The sequence below is a fragment of the Cololabis saira genome, chromosome 12 (assembly GCF_033807715.1).
Source record: "Cololabis saira isolate AMF1-May2022 chromosome 12, fColSai1.1, whole genome shotgun sequence".
Classification (NCBI taxonomy): Eukaryota; Metazoa; Chordata; class Actinopteri; order Beloniformes; family Belonidae; genus Cololabis; species Cololabis saira.
In genome coordinates, this window is record NC_084598.1 from 38814592 (window position 1) to 38840177 (window position 25586).

Genomic DNA, 25586 nt, shown 5'->3' on the forward strand with positions numbered 1-25586 from the left:
GGAAGAATAAATTGGAGCGAGGAATAAATAAAGGAAGAGAAGGAGGGAAGAAGAAAAATAAAATGGGATGACGGATTAAAGGAAGAATGAGAAGAAGTGAAAAGATAAAGAGGGAGGGAAAAGGGAGGAAGACAGGAAGAAGAAAAGAGAGGAATGAAGAAAGGGGAGTTGGAAGAAGAAATGCCAAAAAGGAGGAAGGAAAGAGGATGAAGAAGGAAAAAAGAAGGAAGAGGAGGAAATAAATGTCTGACATCCTCCTGTCACCAAATCACTAAAGTTTTTAGAGCTGGCATCATTTCATCAGGAGAAGGAGGAAACCAGGAAACATAAATCTGCTCCTCCGGAGCGTCTTCACGCTTCTGTCACCGCTGTCCACTGATCATTTCACTCCTGGTGCGATTCACGCCGGACCGGAGGAAGTAAATCACTTTGATCCACCTGGGGGTTACCCAACATGCATCTGTGGAGGTGTTTGCGAGTTTGAAGCCGGCAGCCAAAACCAATTAGCTCGTTGAGCGAAGAAAAGAACCAGTGTTGACTTTGTCAGCCGACGTTAGTGAGCGATCAAATGTGTGAAAAGATGTGGAAACACGACGCACACGTCCGTTGGGTGGGTCCATGGAGGCGTTGGGGGTACAGACTCATATCCAGAGACCGGGGATCGATTCTAGGCCACGGCCCCCACTCTAACCATAACTGGGGACGGGTATTGTTACCGATTCAGATCAGGGAAAACCAATACTGCTCATCAATTCCAATACTTATCAAGGTGTTTCCACACTGGCACTAATTAGGTCGGCCCAAAGGAACTGTGGGTACGAGGTTGGTTCAATGAGCACCAAAACGGGCACAACTCAGAGAGTGAGAGTAAATGGACAACTTTCTGACCTATCTTTAACATCTACTGGCTCACCACAAGGATGTGTCCTTTCTCCTCTGCTGTACATATTATACACTAAAAACTGCTGTAGCACATTTTTAAACCATCATATAATGAAGTTTGCAGATGATACCGTCATTGTGAATCTGTTGAACGGCACTGAAAACTCCCATGGCCCTGTGGTTGATTACTTTCTTAAGTGGTGCCAGGATTATTTTTTATCTCTTAATGTATCAAAGACAAAGGACATGTGTATAGATTTTAGACGTTCTCAGCCCTCTCTGGATAGGACAGATTAATGGACAAGATGTAGAAATTGTAGAGTCCTATAAGTATCTGGGAACTATAATAGACAATAAGCTGACATTTGAGAGTAACACCAACTTAAATTACAAGAAAGGTCAGCAGCGTCTGTACTGTCTGAGAAAAATGTCCAAATTTCATGTTGATTCATCCTTGATGTCCATGTTTTATCGTTCTTTCATTGATTCTGTATTAACTTTTTCTTTCATTTGTTGGTTTTCATCACTTAGTGTAAAGCAGAAAACTGTTCTTACCAAGGTGGTTAATGTCTGTAGTAAAATAATTGGCTCTGCTCAGGTGACTCTACAGGACCTGTAGAACAAACAGCTGTATAGGGAAGCAAAAACTATCCTATCAGACTGTTCCATCCTCTACACCAAGAGTTTCAGTTTCTCCTGTCGGGTACATTGCTCAGACTTCCACTTCTCAAAACTAATAGATAAAAACATTCTTTTGTACCTTCTGCATCTCCCTTCTCAATTCCATGAGGAAAAGGTAGCTGTTGTGGGGCTTGGATTTTTAGATTTAAACTCATTGTCCTTTTTTTTTTTTTTTTACTATGTGTATATGTGTATATATTGCTGCAAAATTAATTGCCCCATTGGGGACAATAAAGTTATTGATTGATTGATTGACAAGGAGGTCTAAGTAGGCTATCTGCGAACTCTGAGGCGGTCCGTTTGGGATGTAAAAGCTCTGCAACCAATTGAAAGCTTCCCTAGACCAGCTGGGCAGTGCATTGTGGGTCTTGATGGAGCACATAAACAAACTGGAAAATAGGTAGTTGTTGTGTTGCTATGCTTTTCAGCCCGGTTGTCATGGAAACATGATGCTCAACCAAGACCAATGTCCTTTATGAGAAAGAAAATGTGCTGCCAGGGTTAGGGTCACCAGAACTGACACCAAAGCAAACAAACTGGACCATGAGAGACTCAAAGATCGGGAAACAAGATGGTAACTAGACGGGAAAGATGGGACGGTGTCTGCTGACGGATCAGAGAGACACAAGACCAAAACAAACTCGTTATGAGCCCTATAGCTTCACTTGATGGATCTGAGCTAACTGAATCACGGATGCAAGATGGTCCCGCTACGTTATCATTACCAGTGGTAAAAGTGTCTTTTATGGCACTTTTCCACTAGTTAGGAATGGGTGATATTTTACCGTTCACGATAAACCGTCAAAAAAATTCCCCACGGTAAGAATTTGTCATCTCGCGGTAAAAACGATAAATTCCCGTTGATGACGTTTTTGTGTAAAGCTGATTTATGGTTCTGCTTTAAATTGACGCAGAAGGAAGGAAGGAAGGAAGGAAGGAAGAAAAGAAGGAAGGAAGGAAGGAAGGAAGGAAGAAAAGAAGGAAGGAAGGAAGGAAGGAAGGAAGGAAGGAAGGAAGGAAGGAAGGAAGGAAATGAGCCTGAAAGATTGAAAGAAAGATTGAAAGAAAGAAAGAAAGAAAGAAAGAAAGAAAGAAAGAAAGAAAGAAAGAAAGAAAGAAAGAAAGAAAGAAAGAAAGAAAGAAAGAAAGAAAGAAAGAAAGAAAGAAAGAAAGATAAATTCCCGTTGATGACGTTTTTGTGTATCAAACAAGGTGGATCTGAGAGCGAGATAGATTTATAGTTAAAAAGGTGGAGTTGAATTGGTATTTTTTTTAATCGTCATTTTTATCGTTATCGGGATAAAGGCCAGAAATTATCGTGATACATTTTTTAGTCCATACCGCCCATCCCTGCCACTAGTATCTACTCAGCCCGGCTCGGTTTGGTTCTTTCCCACTAACGTGCCGAGTAGATACTTTTTCCTGTAACTACTCTGCCGAGCGGGCTGTGACATCATCACACTACAGGCCACCGATTGGTCGGGCGGTTGGAGTCAGACGTCTGAGTCAGGATGTGACATCAGAGAAAGAGCGACTCTAACCGCGGCTTCTTGTTCATTTTATTCGACCAGCAATAGACGCACAGAAGTCTGTTTCATGATCCAACTCTGAGGTGCAGATGTTCATAAACCTGGTGCTGAGGAGAGAATTAAAAAGGGATCTAGATGGGCGATAAGGAACGACCAGATCCACCAGGAGCTCTGTCTCTTCATAGCTGCTCACGGCTCCAGCTGACTTTTCAGCAGCGCCGAGACAAACTAAAAAAAGTTCAAAAGTGCCGCCGCTTGAAGCTTCCCTCTCTCTCATTTTTTAACTTGATATCAAACACAAACCACAGACCCAGCAGCACATCTATCATCTCCTCCAGGTTCTACATATTTAGTGTTGTTGTCTTCTTTCTTTAGATCACTCAATCAAATACTTCACAGCAGCTTCACTCCAACCTCCTACTTCTTCTCCAGGTGCTGAATTGAAAAGAAACCAGGCCGAGATGAGTAGAGCCGAGTAGGTGCTGGTGGAAAAGCGCCATAAGTTAACTACAGGAAATGGCACCATTTTCAGAAGTAAGTAAGTAAAGTTTCTTTATATATCACCTTTCATAAACAAGAGGAATGGCACAAGGTGCTTCAAAAAGAATAAAACTATACAACAAAAGTAAAAATACAATAAAAATAAGACGACACAGATAAAAAGCTCCTAGGATAAAAGTACATAAAACAACCGTCTCACTAGTGATGTTTTCAAAGCTCGGAGAAGCAGGTGGCTTTTAAGTTTGCTCTTAAAAGCATGGATGGAGACGGCGGGAGATCGGTCCAGAGCCTCGGGCAACGGTCTGAAGGAGCCATCTCCTCAAGTCTTAAAGATTAAAGGTACGAGGGACCGTCGGGGAGCTCTGGTCACATGACCTCAGCCTCCGAGACGGAGTGGAGGGCGTAGTAGGTCCTGGATGAAGGAGGGGGTCTGAGCTCTGAATGTCAGCACCAAGATTTTAAAGTTAAAAGGGACTGGGAGCCAGTGGAGATGTGAACCATCTATCAGAGCAGGTCAGCAGCCTTACTGCAGAGTTTTGGACTTGCTGAAGACGAGACAGTCAGAGGTAGGTAGAGGAGCCAAAAATTGTACTCAAGTAAAAGTACTGTTACTTCAGAATAATATGACTCAAGTAGAAGTAAAAAGTAGTCATCCAAATAATTACTTGAGTAAAAGTAAAAAAAGTACTTGGTGAAAAAACTACTCAAGTACTGAGTAACTGTTGAGTAACGTCTGATTTATTTTTTTAACACAACCATTCAAACAGACATAAGTACAAAATAATCATCAGGCAAATTAAATCAATAAAATAATAAAATAAATTAAAATTAATAAAAAAAATCGCTTCAATTAAAATAAGCTTAATGTAAATTCAAGTACTTTAATAAATAATAAAATAAATAAAATAACATAATAAAAAAATAAATTAAGCACAAGTAGTACAAAATCTCAAGCCTTTGTACTTTTCTTTTTTAACCAGGCAGAACTAGAACAAACATGAACTCATAGAAACTCTGTGTGTGTTTGAGTCTGTGTAAATGTGACAAAACATGCAAAAACAAACATTTTTCCCAAAGAATCACCAGTGATGTCATGAGATTGACGCGTACGCGGATAAAAGGGATAAAAGAAAAGTAACAGCTCAACGTAGCCTAATGTAGCGGAGAAAGAGTAACAGTTTCTTCTTCACAAATCTACTCCAGTAAAAGTAAAAAGTATAGTGATTCAAAACTACTCCTAAAAGTACAACATTTCCCAAAACTTACTCAAGTAAATGTAACAGAGTAAATGTAACTTGTTACTACCACCTCTGAAGACGGTTCCTTCTTGTTTAAGCAAGAAAACAAACTGGTGCACTCACTGTCAAACGAGACGACACGATAGCATGAATTACCACCTCCAAATCATATTTTTTAGCTTCTCGGCAGTCTGGGACAGACCTAATGAGGGACGGGTACCAGAAATATATGGTGCACCCATCCCTAATAATTAACCGTTGAACAGTGGCCGTATCAGTGGAAGTGCTACGGTAGTTACGGTAAAGTGGGAGCAATCTTGGAGGAATCAACAGCTCAGACGTCATAGAGAGAGGTTGTTGAGGCGTCAGTGGCATGAAAACCTGCCGTGGGAGTGGTGCACGTTTACCCAAGACGTCCAGGACACAACGGACCTCCTCAGTGGGACATTCGTCGTCCTTTCAGTGGCTGAGACGACGCCTCTGTCTGCGCTGAGCGCCGGCTCGTGCGGTGAAACAGTCCGGATGTGTTCGACCCAAATGAAAGTGTGTCATTTATCCCAGAACCCTGACGGAGAACCAAACCTATGATGGTGAACCAGATTAGACTGCAGCCTGAGAAGAGGTGGCGTCCGTGTCCTGTACAGGCCTGTATGTCTGCGGGAGTGGAAGCAAATTGGTGATTGCTGATGTTATTACACAGTGTGTAAACACACACACACACACACACACACACACACACACACACACACACACACACACACACACACTTACACAACTCTGTCATTAACCGAGGCACATTGCCACTCGGTCAGAAACACGTAAAAGGTTGTTTTCTTAGGTAGCTGATGTCCATATTATCCCCAGGATCATAATAAATAGTTATATATAAATAATTTTGTATATAAACATTATTATAAAAAAATATTTTAAAGTATTATTATAAAAATGAATAATTTTTGAAGCTGTGTACCATTTTCTCAAATACTATGCGACAGGACAAGTCCAAACAATTGATTAACTTATTTAACCCTTCCGCTGTCTTTGGGTGAAGGGAGGGTGAAGGGAGAAAAGAAGGAATGAAGGAAGGGAGAAAAGAGGGAAGGAAGGAAGTAAGGAAGAAAGGAGAAAAGAAGGAAAGAAGGAAGGAAGTAGGAAAGGGAGAAAAGATGGAAGGAATGGAGGAGGAGAAAGGAGGAAAGAAGGAAGGAAGTAGAAAAGGGAGTAACGAAGGGAGAAAAGATGGAAGGGAGGAAAGAAGGGAGAAAAGATGGAAGGGAAGAAAGAAGGGAGAAAATAAGGAAAGAAGGAAGAAAGTAAAAAGGGAGTAAGGAAGGGAGAAAAGATGTAAGGGAGGAAAGAAGGGAGAAAAGATGGAAGGAAGGGAGAAAATAAGGAAAGAAGGAAGAAAAAGAAAATAAGGTAATTATTAACAAATGACGAAAGGGAGGTAGGAAGAAAAAGGAGGGTAAAAAAGGAGGAAAAGAGGAAAGTAAGAAGGAAGGAGAGAGCATGGCAGGAGGAAAGAAGGATAGAAGAATTGGGTAATTTTGACCCAAAGACAGCACAAGGGTTAACTGAAGTATATAAGTTCTTTAGTGACTGATACAGAAGAGAAAATAACTGAAAAAAAAGATACTAAAGATAAATAAATATAGCGATGCAGTTCACAAAATCAGTTCCTAGTAAATAAATAAATAAAACTGGTAATAATTGTACATTGAAAATATAAACGTCAGTTATTTACAAATCTCTTAAAACTCACAACAGAACATGGAAAACACTTGAAATGTGCCATTTTAAAGAGAGTCTATGTAGCATTAACACATCTGACCACATGGTGGCAGTATATTCCAGACCCTGGTGTAAGGAGTTCAACTCTAGTGAGACAAAGTGGTATTACAAAACCTGCCAGGCGGCCTCTACTCATTAGCCCAATATTGTCGTAGTGTCCCCTCTTCGGTTGACAACAGTCCATAAACTACCTGAGAACTGAAACCAGCCGGAGGAGTTTTGGGGAGAGGAATGTTGTCCGAACGCCCAAAGGTCCCGGGCTGCCTTCGTTACATTTGTTTTATGATGTACACATTGTTTTCAGTTGACTCTTCTACTATGAAGTGATGCTTTTTGTAATGGACGCGGTGTGTGGTTTAGCATCGTCTTGCTGAAACATGCAAGGCCTTCCCTGAATGTTACCTGGATGGGAGCGCAGCTTACTCCAAAACCGGCATGTATACAGGTGGTACTTGGTCTTGGTTGGTACCCTTCCATCCAAAAGCCACAAAGGTCCATGAAATAAATCTGTCAAGGTGTGGTTTAGTTGAGGACCCAAAAGCAGGAGAGCTGGAGGCAGGAGTTCCAAAAACAGGGTTTATTTAACAAAAATCTATACCAAAACAAACAGTACGGACCGACAGGGAGCAGGGGAAAGACAAGACTAGATATACACAGGGGATAACGAGACACAGGTGCAGACAATCAGGGCAGATGGGAAACAGGAGGGACAGAACTGAAACTCAAAAACTGGGGGAAGTGTCAAACCCTGACATTATCTCCAGTCAGTCAGACGAGTTAAAAGGGTGAAAGTCTCTCTCTGCCTGTTGGTTTCACAGGACTGAAGACAGCATCCCTGGACGTGGACACCAGAGGACAACGTAAGACAAACTGAAGAGATGGATGGTACAAACGGAAACCAAAGAGTCCAGAACAGCGGTCGGCAACCCGCGGCTCTAGAGCCACATGCGGCTCTTTAGTGCCGCCCTAGTGGCTCCTGGAGCTTTTTCAAAAATGTTTGACCTTTTTTTTCCCTCTCTTTTTCCTTTTTTCTCTTTTTTTCCTCTTTTTTCCTTTTTTTCTTCTTCTTTTTTTCCTTTTTTTTTCTCTCTTTTTCTCTTTTTTCCTTTCTTCTTTTTTTCTTCCTTTTTCCTTTCCTTTTTAATCTCGACATTTCAAATTTTTTCTCAAAATTTCAAATGTTTTCTCAACATTTCGACTTTTTTCTCGAAATTTCGACTTTTTTCTCAACATTTCGACTTTTTTCTAAAAATTTCGACTTTTCTTGACATTTCAACTTTTTTCTCAGTGCATAATGAAAAAAAAAATCTCCCCCCAGTTATAACTAATATAGAAACATGCAGCATGTGTTGTCTTCATTCTAAGGCTGATACAAGACTTTTCATTTTTTGCGGCTCCAGACATATTTGTTTTTTGTCTTTTTGGTCCAATATGGCTCTGTCAACATTTTGGGTTGCCGACCCCTGGTCCAAAACAACCTCCAGAGGTTCAAGGTGAACTCCATGTCAAGGTTTGTCCATGAATTGACCAAAACACCCGCCTACAGGTGCACAGGTCTCTCTCTGCAGTTACATGCACATCTAAATCAAGCTATTGGCAACAATCTAGCTATGGATTAAACTGGAGTTTCAGAGTAATCAGAGTAAACATGCGCGAGAAGACGATGGATTATTGAGTGAGGTGCCTTTGACTCCGCGATGCTAGGTGGCACCACACGCACTTTCCCGTCGGCGTTCTTCCAGTTATTTCTTTGTCATTCGTCTTCTTCTTCTTCTACTGTGTTGATATTCTGGCTTTTGCAGTGTCGTCACTTCCAGAAGTGGGGGGTCCCGGGGCGGTCAGTAGCTCAGCTAAGTGTGGGCTGGTATACATGCAGGAATAGCTTGGATTAGGAGCATTATCTGGCACTAAAAGCTTCATCTCAAAGGCTTCAGTTCTGTTCAACTACAGCCTGGCTAAGGTGTAAACACGGCTTTTAAAACTCCGATATCGGTCGAATTAAGGCAACAATTCGGCTTTCTGGTAGCGCATGTAAACATACCAAGTGAAAGTTTTTGAGTTTCATCAGTCAGTGTTCAGTAAATGATTATTTATCATCACTTTTGTCAGTTTTGGGTTATTTCAGTGATCACATAGTGGGTTTGTCTTTCTTTTATTTCGGGGCACCACAAAATGTGTCCAAGTCTTTGGTGTTTCCTTTATAAACGTCTCATTCCAACCCTCCCTCGATACTTGATGAACTTCTGCTCATCTTTAGCTCTAAGATGCTGTTTTATATCCACTTATGCCCAGAGGTGTCAAGTAACGAAGTACAAATACTTTGTTACCTTTATTAAGTCAAAATTTTGGTTATCTATACTTCACTGGAGTAATTATTTTTCAGACGACTTTTTACTTTTACTCCTTACATTTTCACGCAATTATCTGTACTTTTTACTCCTTACATTTTAAAAACAGCCTTGTTACTCTATTTCATTTCGGCCTTTTAAAAAAAAACTATCCAGTTAAATTGCTCCGTCCGGATAGAGTGAATTTGGTTGTGGTTGTTTCAGATGTTCTTGTCCAGTTTTGTTCTTACATCCGTTCCCTCAGATTCCTGCAACTAAACTTGGATGTACATTCCAATAAAGGTTAGGATAAATGATAACATGCCTCTGAAGTTTGACTTTTTGCACCATTACAATACTTATAGGCAACTAGTCATCATATCTCCTGCTCTCTGAAACACATGTTAATGCTCAATAGTACACATATATGGTTCTTTAATATATTTGCATTATACTAAGATGCATTCATTTTCAATGGCTTTTGTCCTTAATGGCTTTTTTCCCCCTTACATTACTTTTACTTTTATACTTTAAGTAGTTTTGAAACGAGTACTTTTATACTTTTACTTGAGGAAAAAACTTTGAGTTAATACTTCAACTTCTACAGGAGTGTTTTTAAACTCTAGTATCTATACTTCTACCTGAGTAATGAATGTGAATACTTTTGACACCTCTGCTTATGCCGACGATTAACCTAATGAGATGTCAGATGTGTGGTATCACTTATTACCTTAAACCTTTGTTTTAAGCATGTCCCATCTTTTTTTTAAGTTAACTTTTAACTGCTGCCACTAAAATCAAAATGAGCCAGTATTTTTCATGAATATCTCAAATGCCCCATGCACTTTCAACATTTGACATGTTTTCAGATCTGACATTGACATTTCACATGCCGTCCTGACGTGTTTTGGTATGAATTTGCGTGACGTGCGTCAAGAACAGTCTTATTATGAAGTTACAACAGGGCATGAAGGTGATTTATGATGGGAACTCGTCCTGCCTCGTCTCTTCACACCTCCAGCCGCTGACGGCGGGCCCCGGGGCGGCCTCTCCTCCCCGGGACCGGACTCTCCTCCCCGGGCCCAGCCTCTCCTCCCCGGGCCCGGCCTCTCCTCGCAGCCGGCCAATGGGACGCGCGGAGCGGGCGAGCCTTCACAGGCCGAGCCCCTCATTTGACTGCAGCTCCGCGGTCATGTGACGGCTAAGCGATCCACCACAACTCCAGAGAGAGAGAGAGAGAGAAGGAGAGAAAGAGAGAGAGAAGGGGGAAGGAGAGATTGCTTACATGTGTGCATGGGAGAGGGACAGATTCCTAAACCTTTGCAAAGCCCGTTGCGCTGGAGCTGGACTGCCACTGCGCGCTTTTACGCACCGACGCACTCCTCTCAGACGGGAGCTCGCAGCGCAAAAACACAGCGGGATTTAGTTTCATCGCGATTAAGGGGTGAGTATTTTTACAAGCCGAGTCTTAATCCGCGACGGTTTGCTCCGTTTCCCATTATGAAGTGCATTGAACGTGCCACGGATTCCGGCAGAGGTTCCAGGAGCGCATCGCGCTGTCAGAGCTGCTCCGCGGGGCTCCAGGGAGTCCGTGCACGCTCCTCTCCGACTGTCCTATCCGTGAGGTGTCCGCTACACGCCGCTGCTGCAGATCCCCCCCATGCATGTCAGAGGATAACCCCCTCCAACCCCCCTGAAAAATCTGGCAATCTGGAATAATTCACAAAAGAAGGTGGGAAATTCGTGCGCTGTCACCTTTGGTGGAAGTCTGAGATAGTTTTACCGGGACAACCTGGAACCCCTTGTAGGACCCCTGCAACCTCTCATAGGATCCCTGGAACAACTTGTAGCACCCTAAACTTCTTGTACGACCCCTGGAACCTCTTGTAGGACCCCTGGAAACCCTTGTAGGACCCCTGGAAACTCTTGTAGGACCCCTGGAACCTCTTGTAGGACCACTAAACCTCTCATAGAACCCCTGGAACCTCCTGCAAGACCCCTGGAACCCCTTGTAAGACCCCTGGAAGCTCTCTTAGGACCAATGAACCTCTTGTAGGACCCCTGGAAACCCTTGTAGGATCCCTGGAAACTCTTGTAGGACCACTAAACCTCTTGTAGGACCCCTGGAAACTCTTGTAGGACCACTAAACCTCTTGTAGGACCCCTGGAAACCCTTGTAGGACCACTAAACCTCTTGTAGGACCCCTGGAAACTCTTGTAGGACCACTACACCTCTTGTAGGACCCCTGGAAACTCTTATAGGACCCCTGGAAACTCTTGTAAGACCCCTGGAACCTCTTATAGGACCCCTGGAAACTCTTGTAAGACCCCTGGAACCTCTTGTAGGACCCCTGGAAACCCTTGTAGGACCACTAAACCTCTTGTAGGACCCCTGGAAACTCTTATAGGACCCCAGAACCTCTTGTAGGACCCCAGAACCTCTTGTAGGACCCCTGGAAACTCTTGTAAGACCCCTGGAACCTCTTATAGGACCCCTGGAAACTCTTGTAAGACCCCTGGAACCTCTTGTAGGACCCCTGGAAACCCTTGTAGGACCACTAAACCTCTTGTAGGACCCCTGGAAACTCTTGTAGGACCACTACACCTCTTGTAGGACCCCTGGAAACTCTTATAGGACCCCAGAACCTCTTGTAGGACCCCAGAACCTCTTGTAGGACCCCTGGAAACTCTTGTAAGACCCCTGGAACCTCTTATAGGACCCCTGGAAACTCTTGTAGGACCACTAAACCTCTTATAGGACCCCCGGAGCCTCTTGTAGGACCCCTGAACCTCTTGTAGGAAACCTGGAGTCTCTTGTAGGAAACCTGGAGCGTCCCCCCGCTCCGCTCTGCTTTGTTCTGACAGTCTACAGAAGAGGGCGCACGGTCACTGGGCTTCAGCGCAAAGTTTTAAGGTTTTAAAGGGATTTCACTCATGTTTAATTGTCATAAGCCATCTGATGCTGTCGAGTATTTTTTAATCCACGTAAATGTAGATGAGATGTATTGTTTGTGACCTGTTGGATATGTAAAAATAGAGGCTAAATCCTTCTCTCTTTTCATGAAGTCGTTCAGATTTTATTCTAATCTCAGGACACATAACTGTGGCATTGTGGTTGTTGTTCAGGTTAAAGATGAATTAAGGGCCACGAGAAAGACGAGGGGGGTAGAAATACTCAGTTAAATGACCATGTGGCTTTAATCTTAGCAGTGGTGAGAAATGGGAACTCCTGATTCCACATGGTCAGCTTGAAGTCTTAACCAGCAGCTGCACCGTCCACACACACTTTCACACACACACACACACACACACACACACACACACTTTTACACACACACACACACACACTTTTACACACACACACGTTCACACACATACACTCTCACACGGAGGGACCTTTCAAATTCCTCTTCCCTCTCACATGCCCGACTTTCCTTTTTGAAGTGCCATTAGTTGTCCATTGAGACCAAACATTTGAATTCTAAGTCACTGAGTAGCCGTAGTCTGTCATTATTGGTGCTTGAGGCACCGGCGTGTGAAACATTAACGTTACTGTTTACTTCAGACTGACCACAGACTTGGTGGATGTCAAAAACATAAAAGTTTTTGACATCCACCAAGTCCGTCCACTAGGGCTGTGCGATTTTGGACAAAAATAAAATCCAGATTTTTTTTTTTCTCTGAAAACCCGATTTTCGATTTCGATTTTTTGGGTAAAACTACAAAAGACAATGGAATAAATTGTTTCAAATATTTTATCTTTATTTTTAAAGAAAAATAGCAAACAAATTTCCCTATTGGGAATGAAGTGCAATTGAAAGATACTGTAAATCCTCCTTGAGTTTAGTAAAGTGACAACATTTACAATTTTCTTGACCAAACAAAGATGACTAGACGAGCTCTGTCTGTAATGCAGCCAGCTGCAAAAAAGGAAAATCGATTTTCCGATTTTCCTTTTTTAACATCGTCTTGATTAATAAATCCGATTTAGATTTAAAATCGATTAATCGCACAGCCCTACTGTCCACCATATTCAAGCCTGGTCCTGTGTTGGATTTTATACGGATCCTGCAGAAATTCAAGTCAAATTCTTTAAACCATGGCGTTCCCCATCCTTAATTTGTTTTAATATTCATGTATCCTTTATTTATGTCATCTTATTCCCAATTAGGGTCACAGGGATCTGCTGGAGAGCAGGGGTACACACTTATTACCTTCAGAAAGTGTTGCCTCAATCTCACGGTCTCCAACGCCAACAATCGGCAAAAACCACCCAAAGTACCTTTCCCACCTCAGTCGTCTTTTGTGCCAATTTCGCAATCACTTTACAGCCCTTATATACATCAAAAATAGTAGTGCCAGTTCACAGAGGTACATTAGTTATCATCGTTGAGGCTGAGGTTGACGTTTCCAGGGTTAAAAGAAAGTATTGCTTGAGGTGAGGCTCAAGAAAGTAAAGATCTAAGGTCCAAGTCTTGGAAAACATCGATTAAAGCAACTGGAGACTTCGTCTATAGTTGAACCGTCCGACCAAAAAGCTGCAAAAGAGAGCTGGATGTGACCGTGTGAAATGTTCCTAAGTTCTGAAAAAGGAAAATGCAATTTTGAGTGTTTCTGTTGTCAATCTTAAACGTATTTCTCTTACAGGAATAAACAGAAGTTTCCGTCAACGGCTTGATCTCGAGAGGGAAGCAGGGCGAGCTGCCATCCATCCGCACAGGAATGGTGGATCACCTGCCGCTTGGTGAGGAGACCTTCCTGTACTACGCCGGCTCCCCGGGGTCCGACTACAGCTGCGCCCGTCGCCAGGCCGACGGCGGCGGCGTCTCGCCAGGCGTCATGGTAACCGATGCGTGCACCTACCAGCACCACCCGTACCAGGGGGTGACGTTGGCCTCGCCGCCGTGCCTCTCCGAGGACGACCTCAGCGACTCCTCCAGCGCTCGCTCCTCCCTCTGCTCCAGCCCCGAGTCGTCGTCCGCGGCGCCGTGGATCTCGTCCACCTACGAAAGCCGGAGCGGCAGGAGCAGCGAGTGCTTCAGCACGTCGTCGGGCGAGAGCCAGGAGAGCCTGTTGGACCTCTTGTTCTCGCACGCATCCCTCACCAACTCGTCGAGCTCCCATGGAGCCAGCGGGGCCATCTCGTTCCCTCCGTCGTCCTCGGTTTGCTCCTCCTCCCCGGGCTCCTCCACCTCCTCGTCTCCCACTGCCCCCTTCTTGCCGATGGGCCTAGGGTGGGAATCCAGGAGGGAGCAGCGGCCGAACCCCCAACCGCAACAAGCCAAGGAGGACGGTTTTGAGTTTCCGGTTTTCCTGGACGAGCTGCAGGACCCCGAGGCGCTCCTCTTCCAGCCCACCCTGGAGGAGATTGAGGAGTTCTTGGAGGAGAACATGGTCGTGGCGATGGAGAGGGAGGAAGACGGGAGCGATGAGGCGATGTCGCCCGAGGCGTCGATGTGCGACGATGCCGATGCGGAGGGTTCAAGGACATTGCTTGAAACGGCATCGCAGAACTCGGATCAGACTGTGCCTGTGGCTCGTTCTCCGCTTTCCTCCTTTCTAGAGACCAAACGTTCGATGCCGAATGCATCAGACATACCTGTGGATGCTGGTTCCACTGCTTCCTCCAGCAGTTGTGTTGATGGGATCAAAAAGGAGGACTGTGGATCGTCCACAGAGTCGTCGGACGATGCCGCGTCCACGGCGCCTGTTATCCTACAAATCCAGCCTTTACACATCAAACAAGAGCCGAACCCCAACGCCATATCCGATGTGGCCACCAGTCAACCCCCGAAAGCCCATTCCCAGGCGACCCAAAGCCCATCCGACATCAAAATCGCCCAGCTCCTGGTCACCATCCAAGGCCAGACCTTCGCTTTGGTGCCTCAGCTGCTTTCCCCGGCAGCTGGCAACTCAGGCAAAGGCGGAACCATCTCTCCATCCAAGTTCGTCCGGATCGCTCCGGTTCCCATCGCGGCTAAGCCCACCGGGCTCGGGGACGGGGCTCTGGGTGGAGGCTCGGCTGCAGGCGTCCTGGCCGGGGGCCAGCGGTACCAGAAAAGCGCGGTAGCAGACCTCATCAAGATGCACAAGTGTTCCTTTCCCGGCTGCAATAAGATGTACACCAAGAGCAGCCACCTTAAAGCTCACCTGAGGAGGCACACGGGGGAGAAGCCCTTCGCCTGCACGTGGCCCGGCTGTGGATGGAGGTGAGCAGAACCGACCGCCCTCACGTTAAAGATAATTATTCATTAACCGAAAGGTGACAGAGCACATCCTCCGAATCTTGTTTTAACACTTCTCTGAAAACATCTTTGTAGATTTTTTTATACTTTTCAGAGGAGTGGCTACGAGTTATGGAGAGAAAATCGACTCAAATCATTTGTGTGCGTATTATCCGAGCGTACTACTTGATTTGTGCGTATTATTCGAAATGTTGCGTGTGTAACTTGCTCAAAGTTACAGAAAAAACGATAATTACGTATTCAAAAAGCCTCCCACACACACAAATCGTTAAATACGCACAAATGGTTTTGAGACTCTTTTACGCCTCCAAGAAGCCTCACAGATTCGTCCGTACATGGTGCATTTAAGGACTGGTGAAAAGCTGGGTCATCTGAGTTTTCATCTGAGTTAAGTGTTATTTCCCTCGATACTTGGTAACCTACCCTAAACATACTTCAGTTCACTGTGATGCTGCCATCACCGTCTTCCTGCCTCCCGATTTGACCGTCAGTCAAAAGTCCACCACCTAGTGGTCGTTGCTTTAACATCTAATTACATTTGTGGGGCTCATAAATGCACAGGGCTCATAAATGCACATCTGTCCATATAAGGAATTATAGAATATTACAAAGTAAAGGTGTTATAACCACGGGGTGCTGAGATATTCTTTCTTACACAGAGGTAACTAAGTATCGAGGGAAATAACGCTGGACTCAGATGAAAACTCATATGACCCAGCTTTCCACCAGTAGTTAGGTGGTGGACTTTTGACTGACGGTCAAATCAGGAGGCAGGAAGACAGTAATGGTGGGGCATCACGGTGGTCTAAGGTGGTCTTAAATAGGTTTACCTACTTAGGGTAGGTAACTATCAGGGAAATAACGCTTGACTCAGAGGAAAACTCAGATGACCCAGCTTTTTCCACAAGTACTTAAATGCACCATGCACGAATTTGTGAGGCTTCTTGGAGGCGTGAAAAGAGTCTCAAAACCATTTGTGCGTATCTATAGCTTTGTGTGATTCAACGATTTGTGTGTGAATTCGTAATTATCGTTTTGTTCGTAATTTTGAGCAAGTTACTCACAAATCTAACAATACGCACAAACAAGATAATGTTTTGAGTTGATTTTCTCTCCATAGCGAGTCCTCTGAAGTCACTGCGGTGGTTTAAAGGGGTCAAAGATGTTCTTTTACAATGAGAAACAACAGTTTTATGGGGTCACAGTAGTGTGTTTACTATACGCAGACACGCATTAGGAAGTCCAGCGTGCGAGGAGGGAACACTCTGGACCGCTCGGCGTGGTTACAGTTTGTTCTTGTGTACAAGGCGGCTCGGCGCTGCTATCTGCGTGTTTTGAACCATGTTCAAAATACAGATTAGATAGGGCGCCCTTTGAAGTGGGTGGACTTCGGCCCCCCGTTAGTTATTCCACCTGTTGGCTCGCTCTCCGTAACGACTCTGTAACGCACGGCATCGCTGCAGAATCAGGTGTAAAGGTGTTTTTAACGGATGACGTTGATGCAAGAAGCGTCTTCAAAGTCCACTTTATTGAGTACGGATCCGCCTTTAAAGTTACCCCTCTTTTAAATACGGCCTCTGTGTAACAACATCTTGTTTTGATCTCTTCCATCCAAAGTACAAATGCCATCTTTTGACCTGTTGGCCAACGAATTTCACCTCTATGCTTGCAGTTATTGCTCAAGCGTGTGTGTGACGGAGAGGGAGAGGGAATAAAAAACAGGGTTAAGTTAGGGCAAGCACTATAACGGAGCTTAAATCAAGATAAGGATTTAATTTGGAGGCTTTAATTAGGTGTGTGGAGGGGGGGCAAACACACACATGACCACACATTGTTTGTGTGTTTGTGTGATAAAACTTTCACTGCACCCGCATCCGATTAAAATCCTCCACATCCCGAGATTTTGTTTAACTTGATTACAGTTACAACTTTACTGCTCCGGCCAAACTTTAACCGGCTTATATCACCAGTTTAGCGGCGTGAGATAATTTAAGACAACTTTAACTGTTTGTTTTTTTCTTCTCTAAGATGCGATAGATGAACTTTGTCACTAAACGGATCACTTTGAGTCTAAACTTGGGCGGATTTTAGAGTTACTGCAGCTCAATTTGGAGAGAATTGTGGCAGTGGCTACTCAGTGGCTACTTTTTTTTTTTTCTCTCTCTCTTGTACATACTCTTTTTCTACTTTTTATATTGCTCTTTTTATTATTTAACTATTTATTGGTTATTTCTATTTTAAATTTTTTGTATAAAGCGTGTGTGTGTTTTGGCTGCTGCACGACTGAGTTTTTTTTAACCAAAACGGGCCATTTCATGACCAAACTGGCTGAATTTAACAGGATTCAGCCGAATAAGACAACTTTTTTCAGTCTTTGACGGGTCCAGGATGAACAAATCTCACCTTTGGCAGGTAGCAGCGCTGCGTTAGTTGCCATTCTGGCTGACGCCATGGATACAGACCTCAGATAAACATCTTCATGACTGTTGCTCAAATTTCGCCTCCCCAACGGAAACAAGCCGTAGAACAAGCAGCAGTGATGATGAAAGGTCCATTTTTAGACAAGGCTTTTCTGAGGAAATGAATAAATGTCAACAGTTAGTGGTTGATTAATGCTCCATGTGTCTAAGAGTGCCGTTACACTTAGAACATCTCGGGGTATGATTCATTCACTCAGCAGATCCTGTTTGATGTATGTGTGTGTGTGTGCATGCTATCGTAGTAATAAATCTTCATTAAATAGTCTGAATAACTGTCCTCATGTCCTTAAAACTGCACAAAATCTCAAATGGAGAAGTTCGGAGACAGTTTTTCTCCTCCTGGTCCCGATAGATCAGAGCCGCCTGGGAGATTTGCGAGGCCCTGTGCGAAATGGTTGGGGGGGGCCCTCACGCCTGAGCGTAGCGAGCGCGCAAATTTTTTGGGGTTTTTCGGGTCGGATCGGGTGTCTATATGCGCAATTTTAACTCTCCAATTAGCAAAGTACTGGATACCTTCCCCTGCCTCATCATCATTTGGCTTGCCTCGACGCGAGGCCCCGTGGCTGCTTGAGACCCGGTCTGTGATTTTTGTAACAAATGTATCAAACAAGCCTTTCAGAAAGGCATTAAACTCTTCCATTTTTCTTTATTTTTTTTAATTTTTTCATCCCCTGATGAAAATGTCCTGATTCTGTCTAGTTCTCTCGACATTGTGTGACAGTTTGTTCCAACTCCACCGTCTGGATCAGAGCACCTTGTGTCTGCGCTTGGTCTAGTTGTATTGAACAACAGACACGCGCATCATTGCACATATATTTATTGATATGCACAGACTAGTACACATTTAGGTCTGTAATGGAACGTGACTGTCGATATTTATAAGGGAAAAAACGAAAAAAAAAAAAAAAATTAAAAAAAAAAAAAAAAAAAAAAAAAAAACGGGCCGGTTCGCACACCCCTTGCGGCGGCCCTGCGATAGATATATCGTTTTAGATCATAAAAAAAACAACGGTGTTTCTTATTATTGTGGCCTTCTTGCTTTCTTTGGGGGGGGTTTCTCTCGTCCGTGAGAAGTTTGCTTCTGCGGTTCCTCCGTTTCTAGCGATACGGTTTTCTCATTAAATCCTTAATGAGGCTTTTTGTGTAACCGCAGACTTACGTAATGAGCTCCTCAGCATAAAAATAACACCGTTCCGTTGACATAATGCCAATATTTTTGATGCCAGGAATGAGATTAGAACGACTGTAGTTTGAAACGCACTATACAGGTAATAAACATAATCAATATGACCTCTTTTGGGTTATTTTACTCGCGCTACGAGGTAAAAAGGACTACTGGGATGGTTTAGATTATCGTCCTCTTGTGACAGCAGCGATCGACTGTATATTAAAGCTGCCCCCCATGTTACCCCTCTCCCCCAGGGCAGGAAATAGCCATGAGCTCTCGAGTTAGGCACCTTTCGCCCCCCCAACCCTCCGTTGACCTAAGAATAGATCCTTGGCGTTGGGCTGGTATTCCATTGGCTGGACTCCAGCTTGCAACCTAAAGTTGTGTTTCTTGTTTCGCCCTTGCTTCGTCTCGATACACAGCAGTAAGTAGTCATGCACTTTTACAAATCTGGACACTCAAATCCAAAACCTGCAGCGGGAAACACAAGCGATGGAGGTTTTAGGGAATCAGACCTGCGTGACGGAGACGGGAGGGTTGAGCTGCGAACTGAAGTTTGATGTTAAAACACTGCGGCGTGTGTGTACTCAACATCTGTCATCGGGGCTGTGGTTTGTTGTCTTTGTGGGCTGATTTATTCAACATTACGACAACAGAATGTGGGGTGGTGACAGAGCTGTCAGGGTTTTTATTATTTTGCATTAGATGTTGATTGTTAGAAGTCAAAAGAAAGACAAAAGCAAAAGAGGGACTGGATATTAAATTCACACAACCACAATAGCTTCAGAAATAGTTTTTAACCACCAAGCCAGCGACTCGATTAACAAATACCACTTTGAGAAGACATTCGATGTACAGTACATTCTCAGATTGTGTACATGACTGTGTACTTTAAGATCTGACTGCCGCACCTTCGCAGCAGTTTGGGACAAGCCAGAACAAGACCTGCATATATGTTTCCCACAGCACCTACACTAAGGCGGAGGCCACACTAAGTCGCCTGGAGAAAACTAAGACTAAAAAACCTCCAAACTGGGGGATTATGGGAGAGCAGAAAGGTGTAGAGAGGTGAAAAGACACACATGGTTGGATTACAAGGGAATCGGTGCATGAAAAACCTAAAGATAAAGAAGATATCAGTGTTTCTACTGGTTTGGGTTCTATAACATGTTGTCGTTGGGCTCGGGGCCCAGTTTCAGTCAGGAGAGGAGCTGGACGTGGTTTCTGTCGTGCACCGGCTTGCAGCCGATCCGGCGGAGCTCCAGGCGGCATGAGCAGCATCCACGAGCATTAACATGGGCATGTAAAGTCATGTAGGGCTAAAAGAGTCGTGAGCCTTGTCAAATTATTTTTTATCTTAGGAGAGAGGATAATTTTGGTCCTGCTCCTGTCTTCCCGGTCGTCACAGCGTGTCCTGCGTATTGCTTTTGACCGGAGCGCCCAGAGCAGGGGGGCACGGTGTTGTGTTTGGTGTCCTGCCCAGCGACATTTTGGCACATGAAGGGGCTGGAGATTGATCCGGCGACCTTCCAGTTGGAGGGCGACCAACTCATACCCACTACTGTCCCCGCCACCCTTCGGTAGTAGACATTGCTTTGCAGATTTAAAGCTACACGAAACCCGGTCACAATTGAGATGTGGCCACTGGATCCAAGCCAGCCCCCTTCAGTTCATCATTTTTATTTAGCATCGCGAATCTTAAATGTTTTGGTCCATCGTTACCTCTCGATGACCTCGTCTGAAGCAGCTGATAAAACCACGGCACAGACTTAGCAGCGAGCTAATGAACAAAGTCAAACAGATAAAAGTCGAATGTGGAACTTAAATCTGTCTGTTCACTTCAGATTGATGACTCCCAGATGTAGTCTATGATGGGAACAGTCGACATCTTTGAAAGTAATAACATGTAATTGTGCTTGGAATTCCTTTTCCCAGTTCCTAGTTGGAGGTTTCAACTGGAACGCTCCCTGAGGCCTGTAGAAACATGTAGAATTGGCCACTATCCATCAGCCGTTATGACCAATCTGATTGGTTATATTATATTTTCATTATTAGCATCTTATTTTCAATCCGTCATTTACGGTTGTTCTTTCCTTTTCTTTCTGAGTGACATCACAGATTAGCGCCCCCTGCAGTTATGGAGACGTATTACGACCTTGCATATGCGCAGAACGTATGCTCCAGTCGGTGTCGGTTGGTGTTCGAGGGTTTTATTTTGACCAACTCGGTGAGACGAGAGCTGACTTTCAGCCGCATTGCTTTTCTGCCGACGGTCGGCTGTTAGGTTGGTGTATCCCGGCCTTAAAGCAGCTCCACAGTTACCCCCAACATGTTACACATAAAACATCACACAGTCACCAAACTGCACCCTTCACTGTCTTTTCTTTCTTGGTCTTTCACATCCCTCCGTCGGTGATCTCAGTCCTCTTTCGCCCCTTTTCCACCAAACCGGTTCCAGGGCTGGTTCTGGGCCAGTACTGAGTTTCTGTTTCCACGGACAAAGAACTGGCTCCGGGCCAGAAAACCCGGTTCCAACGTAGCACCAACTCTTTGCTGGGCTAGAGCAAGCAATAGCAAGACTGGGAGACGGAGACATTTTCAAATAAGAATTAATCTGGATGCATCTTTTAGCGATATGGACCACGGAGGTGCTACATGGACCAAGTCTGTATTAGAGCAAATACGTTATTGTTGCTTCAACTCTTCACGCAAACGCAGAGACATAACTGTTGCTTCAACTCTTCACGCAAATGCAGAGACATAACTGACGTTTACGGTGACGTAATGACGTGGCTCCCCATAGCCCCCGACTTATGGAAAAACAAATTGGTTCTCAGCTGGTTCGCAAGTTGACCAGCACCAGCACTGACCCAGAACCAGCCCTGGAACAGGTTTAGTGGAAAAGGAGTATGTGGGAAGTCACACAGCACTTATTTCGCTGCTGTTGCGCCCTTTAACATCCTCCCGAGGTGCTACAGTGGTGCGTAATAATGGTAAAACGGTGGCGGACTAAACTGACTGTGTGAATGGGGGGTTTATTTTCTCTGAGCTGCTAAAAATCGATTAAAACGACTTCAGGATTTAGTTTTTCCCTGTTTTGCAGGATAGATGCTGACAAGTTCTTTACATGAATAATACATTTACGTGCTTCGTTAACGTTCAGTGTTACTTACCATTTCTACCTGACGTTGATGTCACTTTAACACGTCTGAGAACCAAATGACCACATTTTTTTTAAATAAGGCAAAAAAAACCCACAAACAAAACCACAAAAGGATCTAATTGTAAACTGGGGTTTGTCATCCAGACGGCCTCGCAGGAGCATCCCTGCAGACTGACCTCTGCTTCAGCGGTGACTGATTACTGTTATTATTGGGGTTATAAAGGACTGGAGGTGAGAGAGGTCCCGGTACCAACCACAGCAGTCTCCAGCGTTTGTTTAGAGTCTCTAACTTCTGCAGATTCAACAGCCTGACTTTAATAAGCTCTTCCAGTTATCTTCTTAACCGGGCCATTAAAGTGATGAATGGACCCGTCGTGAGATCCTTGTCTGGAAGCAGTCGGAGATAAAGAGCGACGTGGTGTCTTCTAAATCTGTGATTATCACCTCCACGACTACCGCCACCGTGAAATCAACCGCTAGTAGAGATTAATTTGATCTTAACTTCGTCGCTGTCATCTGCTTAACCCTTCACCGCTGCCATAGCGGGGCTGGAACCCGTGGAGACCACAGCGGATCGGGGCCAGGAATAGACCCGGCCGGGATTTACAGCGCTCATGTGTTGGGCTAAATGTGGCAGCAGCTCTTTAACTTCAGAGATGTCGCAGAACGGATCAGATTACTGAAATAAAGCTTTTTAACGTGGCTTTTATCTCACTGGTCAGCTGTAGTCGTGGTCGTTTTATATAGGAAGCGCTTCATTCATGTTCAGACTTTTATTGGCTTATAAAAGTTACATTTATGAGCCGTGTTTCGCGATTAGAGAAAATGTTGGTTTTGTCATTTTTTTACGGGTGTCGTTAACCACTTTCCTTTTTTTTTTTTTCGGGCAGGTTCTCCCGATCCGACGAGCTGTCCCGGCACCGGCGCTCCCACTCCGGAGTGAAGCCATACCAGTGCATCGTCTGCGAAAAGAAGTTCGCCCGCAGCGATCACCTGTCGAAACACCTCAAAGTCCACCGCTTTCCACGAAGCAGCAGGACAGGACGCTCTGCAAACGGACCCCTCTGACCCCGCTCGGCCAGGGAGAGGGGGAGGGGTGTGTGTGTGTGTGTGTGTGTGTGAGAGAGAGAGAGAGAGAGAGACGAAAACGAGAGGTGGGGGGGGGTTGGGGTGATAAGTGTCCAAACACCCTTAAAAGGAAACTGTGCAGGGCTCTTTTTGCTTGTGTGTGTGTTTATGTCCAGGTATGTCCGCGTGACATGCGCATGTAAGGTACTGTGATAATTTATTGGGTGACGAGGAAAAAAAGCAAACAAACAAACTGTAAACTAAAAACAGGAAACTGTTACTTGACACAGCAATCTCACGGGTGGAATAAGCTTCTTGTACATTACGACTTTATTCTCAAATCTTGTAAATGTAAATGATCTATTTTGAAGAAAAGATCTTGCTCTTCCGAGTATTTTTACACTTTGATGTGCGGTTTTTCTGCAACTGGAGCTTTATATCAAACTCTTTTATATCACCGGGGAGGGTCTGCTACTCTTTTTAACCCTTCCCCCTTTTCTTTTTTCTTTTTTTTTACTTTTCTGGAGCCAAATGTTTTAAAAAGGGATGCAAGTAAAGATGTTTAGCGGCCGTTGGGAAGCAGCGGGGACTGTTGGGTTCTTGGTCCGAGTCGTTCTGGAGACACAGCGGAGTGATGAATACACCAACATTCCTTTGGACTTTGAAAAAGTCATTTTGTCGCCTTTTGAGTCTCATTAGTGGAAAAAATAATATCCTGCAGACACGAGTGTTGATTCACTGCCCCCCCTGTGTAATTTGCACTGGCACACATGAAATATCTGGTATTTTATGTCGTTGCACTGTGGTCTTACTCATTATTTGACTCACCTAAGGAAGAGAAACTTTCTTTTTTTAGATAAAATACCTTATTTATTGGCTATTTTGGCTGCAGCCAATCACGATCCAGGAAACAAGCTGAGGTTGAAAACTGTGTCCGAAACTCTTCTGTTATGTAATGCCGCAACGCTTCATGTAACTTCATTTACTTATTGTCTCTGCTGTTGAATAGTACAAGGTCGCAGTGCAACTAGAGGCTTTAATTAGTTCAATAGTTAATGTTTTTCTAATTTATCAAATGAAAGGATGGACTATTAAATATAAGTTGAAGTATTTCCTCTTGTTGAGTCTGAGCTGAGCTAAAAACGTTAAAATCACCCCCTGCTTCCTCAGATAAATGCACTAATGCTGCACAGCTGACGCGGGCACCAAACGTTAGCCAGAAGAAGTGAATATGAGCCAAAGCTTTTAATCATTTCCAACTTTCACCTGTCTCCTGAAAAAAAGTTATCAAATGAAAGATTTTAAATATCAAAAATTATTGTTTTCTTCCGCTCCCTCCTTATAGGCCCTTGTTGAAACTGAGCTGAATTTAAATAAAGTAAAAAAATTACATAAAAGCACTAATTCTAACTGCATAACTGATGCAGTCATCAAATTTTTAGCAAAAAGTTGGCAAAGTTAACCAAAGGTTCTGGCCCGGTCAAAGTTCCCCTTGTTGGTTGGCTCTAACTTAAAAAAAAAAAAAAATGTTTTTCCTCCTAACAGCCCTTTTTGGGGCTGAACTGAGCTGAAAGATAAAAATAATAAAAAAGTAAAATGATTTAGTAAAATAAATGCACTAACGTTCTCTAACATTAACAGAAGTTTTCTGGTCGTAGCGGACGGACGAAGGCTCTCAGAGTAAAACTGCTCGTAGTTTAAGATATTAAAGGTGCTGTTCCCTCTTTTAGAAGCTGAACGCAGTGAAAGATTTTGGACCTGACTCACAGAGACATCAAGCAGCTCAAATAATGACTATTTTCACCCGTCATTTTAGTTTTTTAAGTGTTTTCTGGGTGCGCTGAGGCCGCACATCAACTCATTCATCACTCGTCGCTGCATGCTTGTTAATGGTTAACAGGGATTTGAAAAAGCATCCAAGGAACACCGTTATCTGTCCTTGGTCGTGAGCACATGACATCTGTCTTTTGTCTCGTACTCTAAGGGAGCAGTGACATTTAAGCTTCTCTTTTTTTTTGCTTTTTTTAACCGTATCACACGTACCTGATCGGTGCAGATCGGTCCAAATGAAACCAAACGAGTCGTGGAAGACGTGGCAGATGTTGACGTCCCGTGCCACAACGTCAAGAGAGTAGCTAACAGTCAGTATTAAAATAGTTATTAAAGATTTTAAAAAATAATAATAGTTGAGAATCAGAATTCTGTTGTTTTTAGAAAGATTTCCTGGATGATTGAGAACCATGTGGAGGGCTGGGTGCACCCCCGCGATGCTGTGTGGAGGAAGTGTACTTACTCTTTTAGGCATTCCTTCGATGCGAGCAGAGGACGCTTCTCTGAACGGGTGTCACGCGTGATCCCATGAATGTATGTAAATACTGTACATGCATCAGAAAAGGAGACATGAAACATCCTTTTTGTGATTTCCGTGATTGTGAACAATTTCTGAAAATGTAAAGAAAGTGTACATAACACAATGATTCGCATACATAATGTAAGATATGGAAAACGTATTT

The 25586-nt window shown here is 43.9% G+C and overlaps 1 protein-coding gene across 1 annotated transcript; it reads left to right on the plus strand.

Moving 5' to 3' along the window:
• The first annotated feature begins 10159 nt into the window (after positions 1-10159).
• Positions 10160-24002, plus strand: LOC133457480 (Krueppel-like factor 15). Its single transcript, XM_061736803.1, has 3 exons — positions 10160-10393; positions 13597-15158; positions 22896-24002. Exons 2-3 carry the CDS (start codon positions 13672-13674, stop codon positions 23071-23073), a joined length of 1665 nt encoding a protein of 554 aa, XP_061592787.1. The 5' UTR covers positions 10160-10393; positions 13597-13671; the 3' UTR covers positions 23074-24002.
• The last annotated feature ends 1584 nt before the right edge of the window (positions 24003-25586 follow it).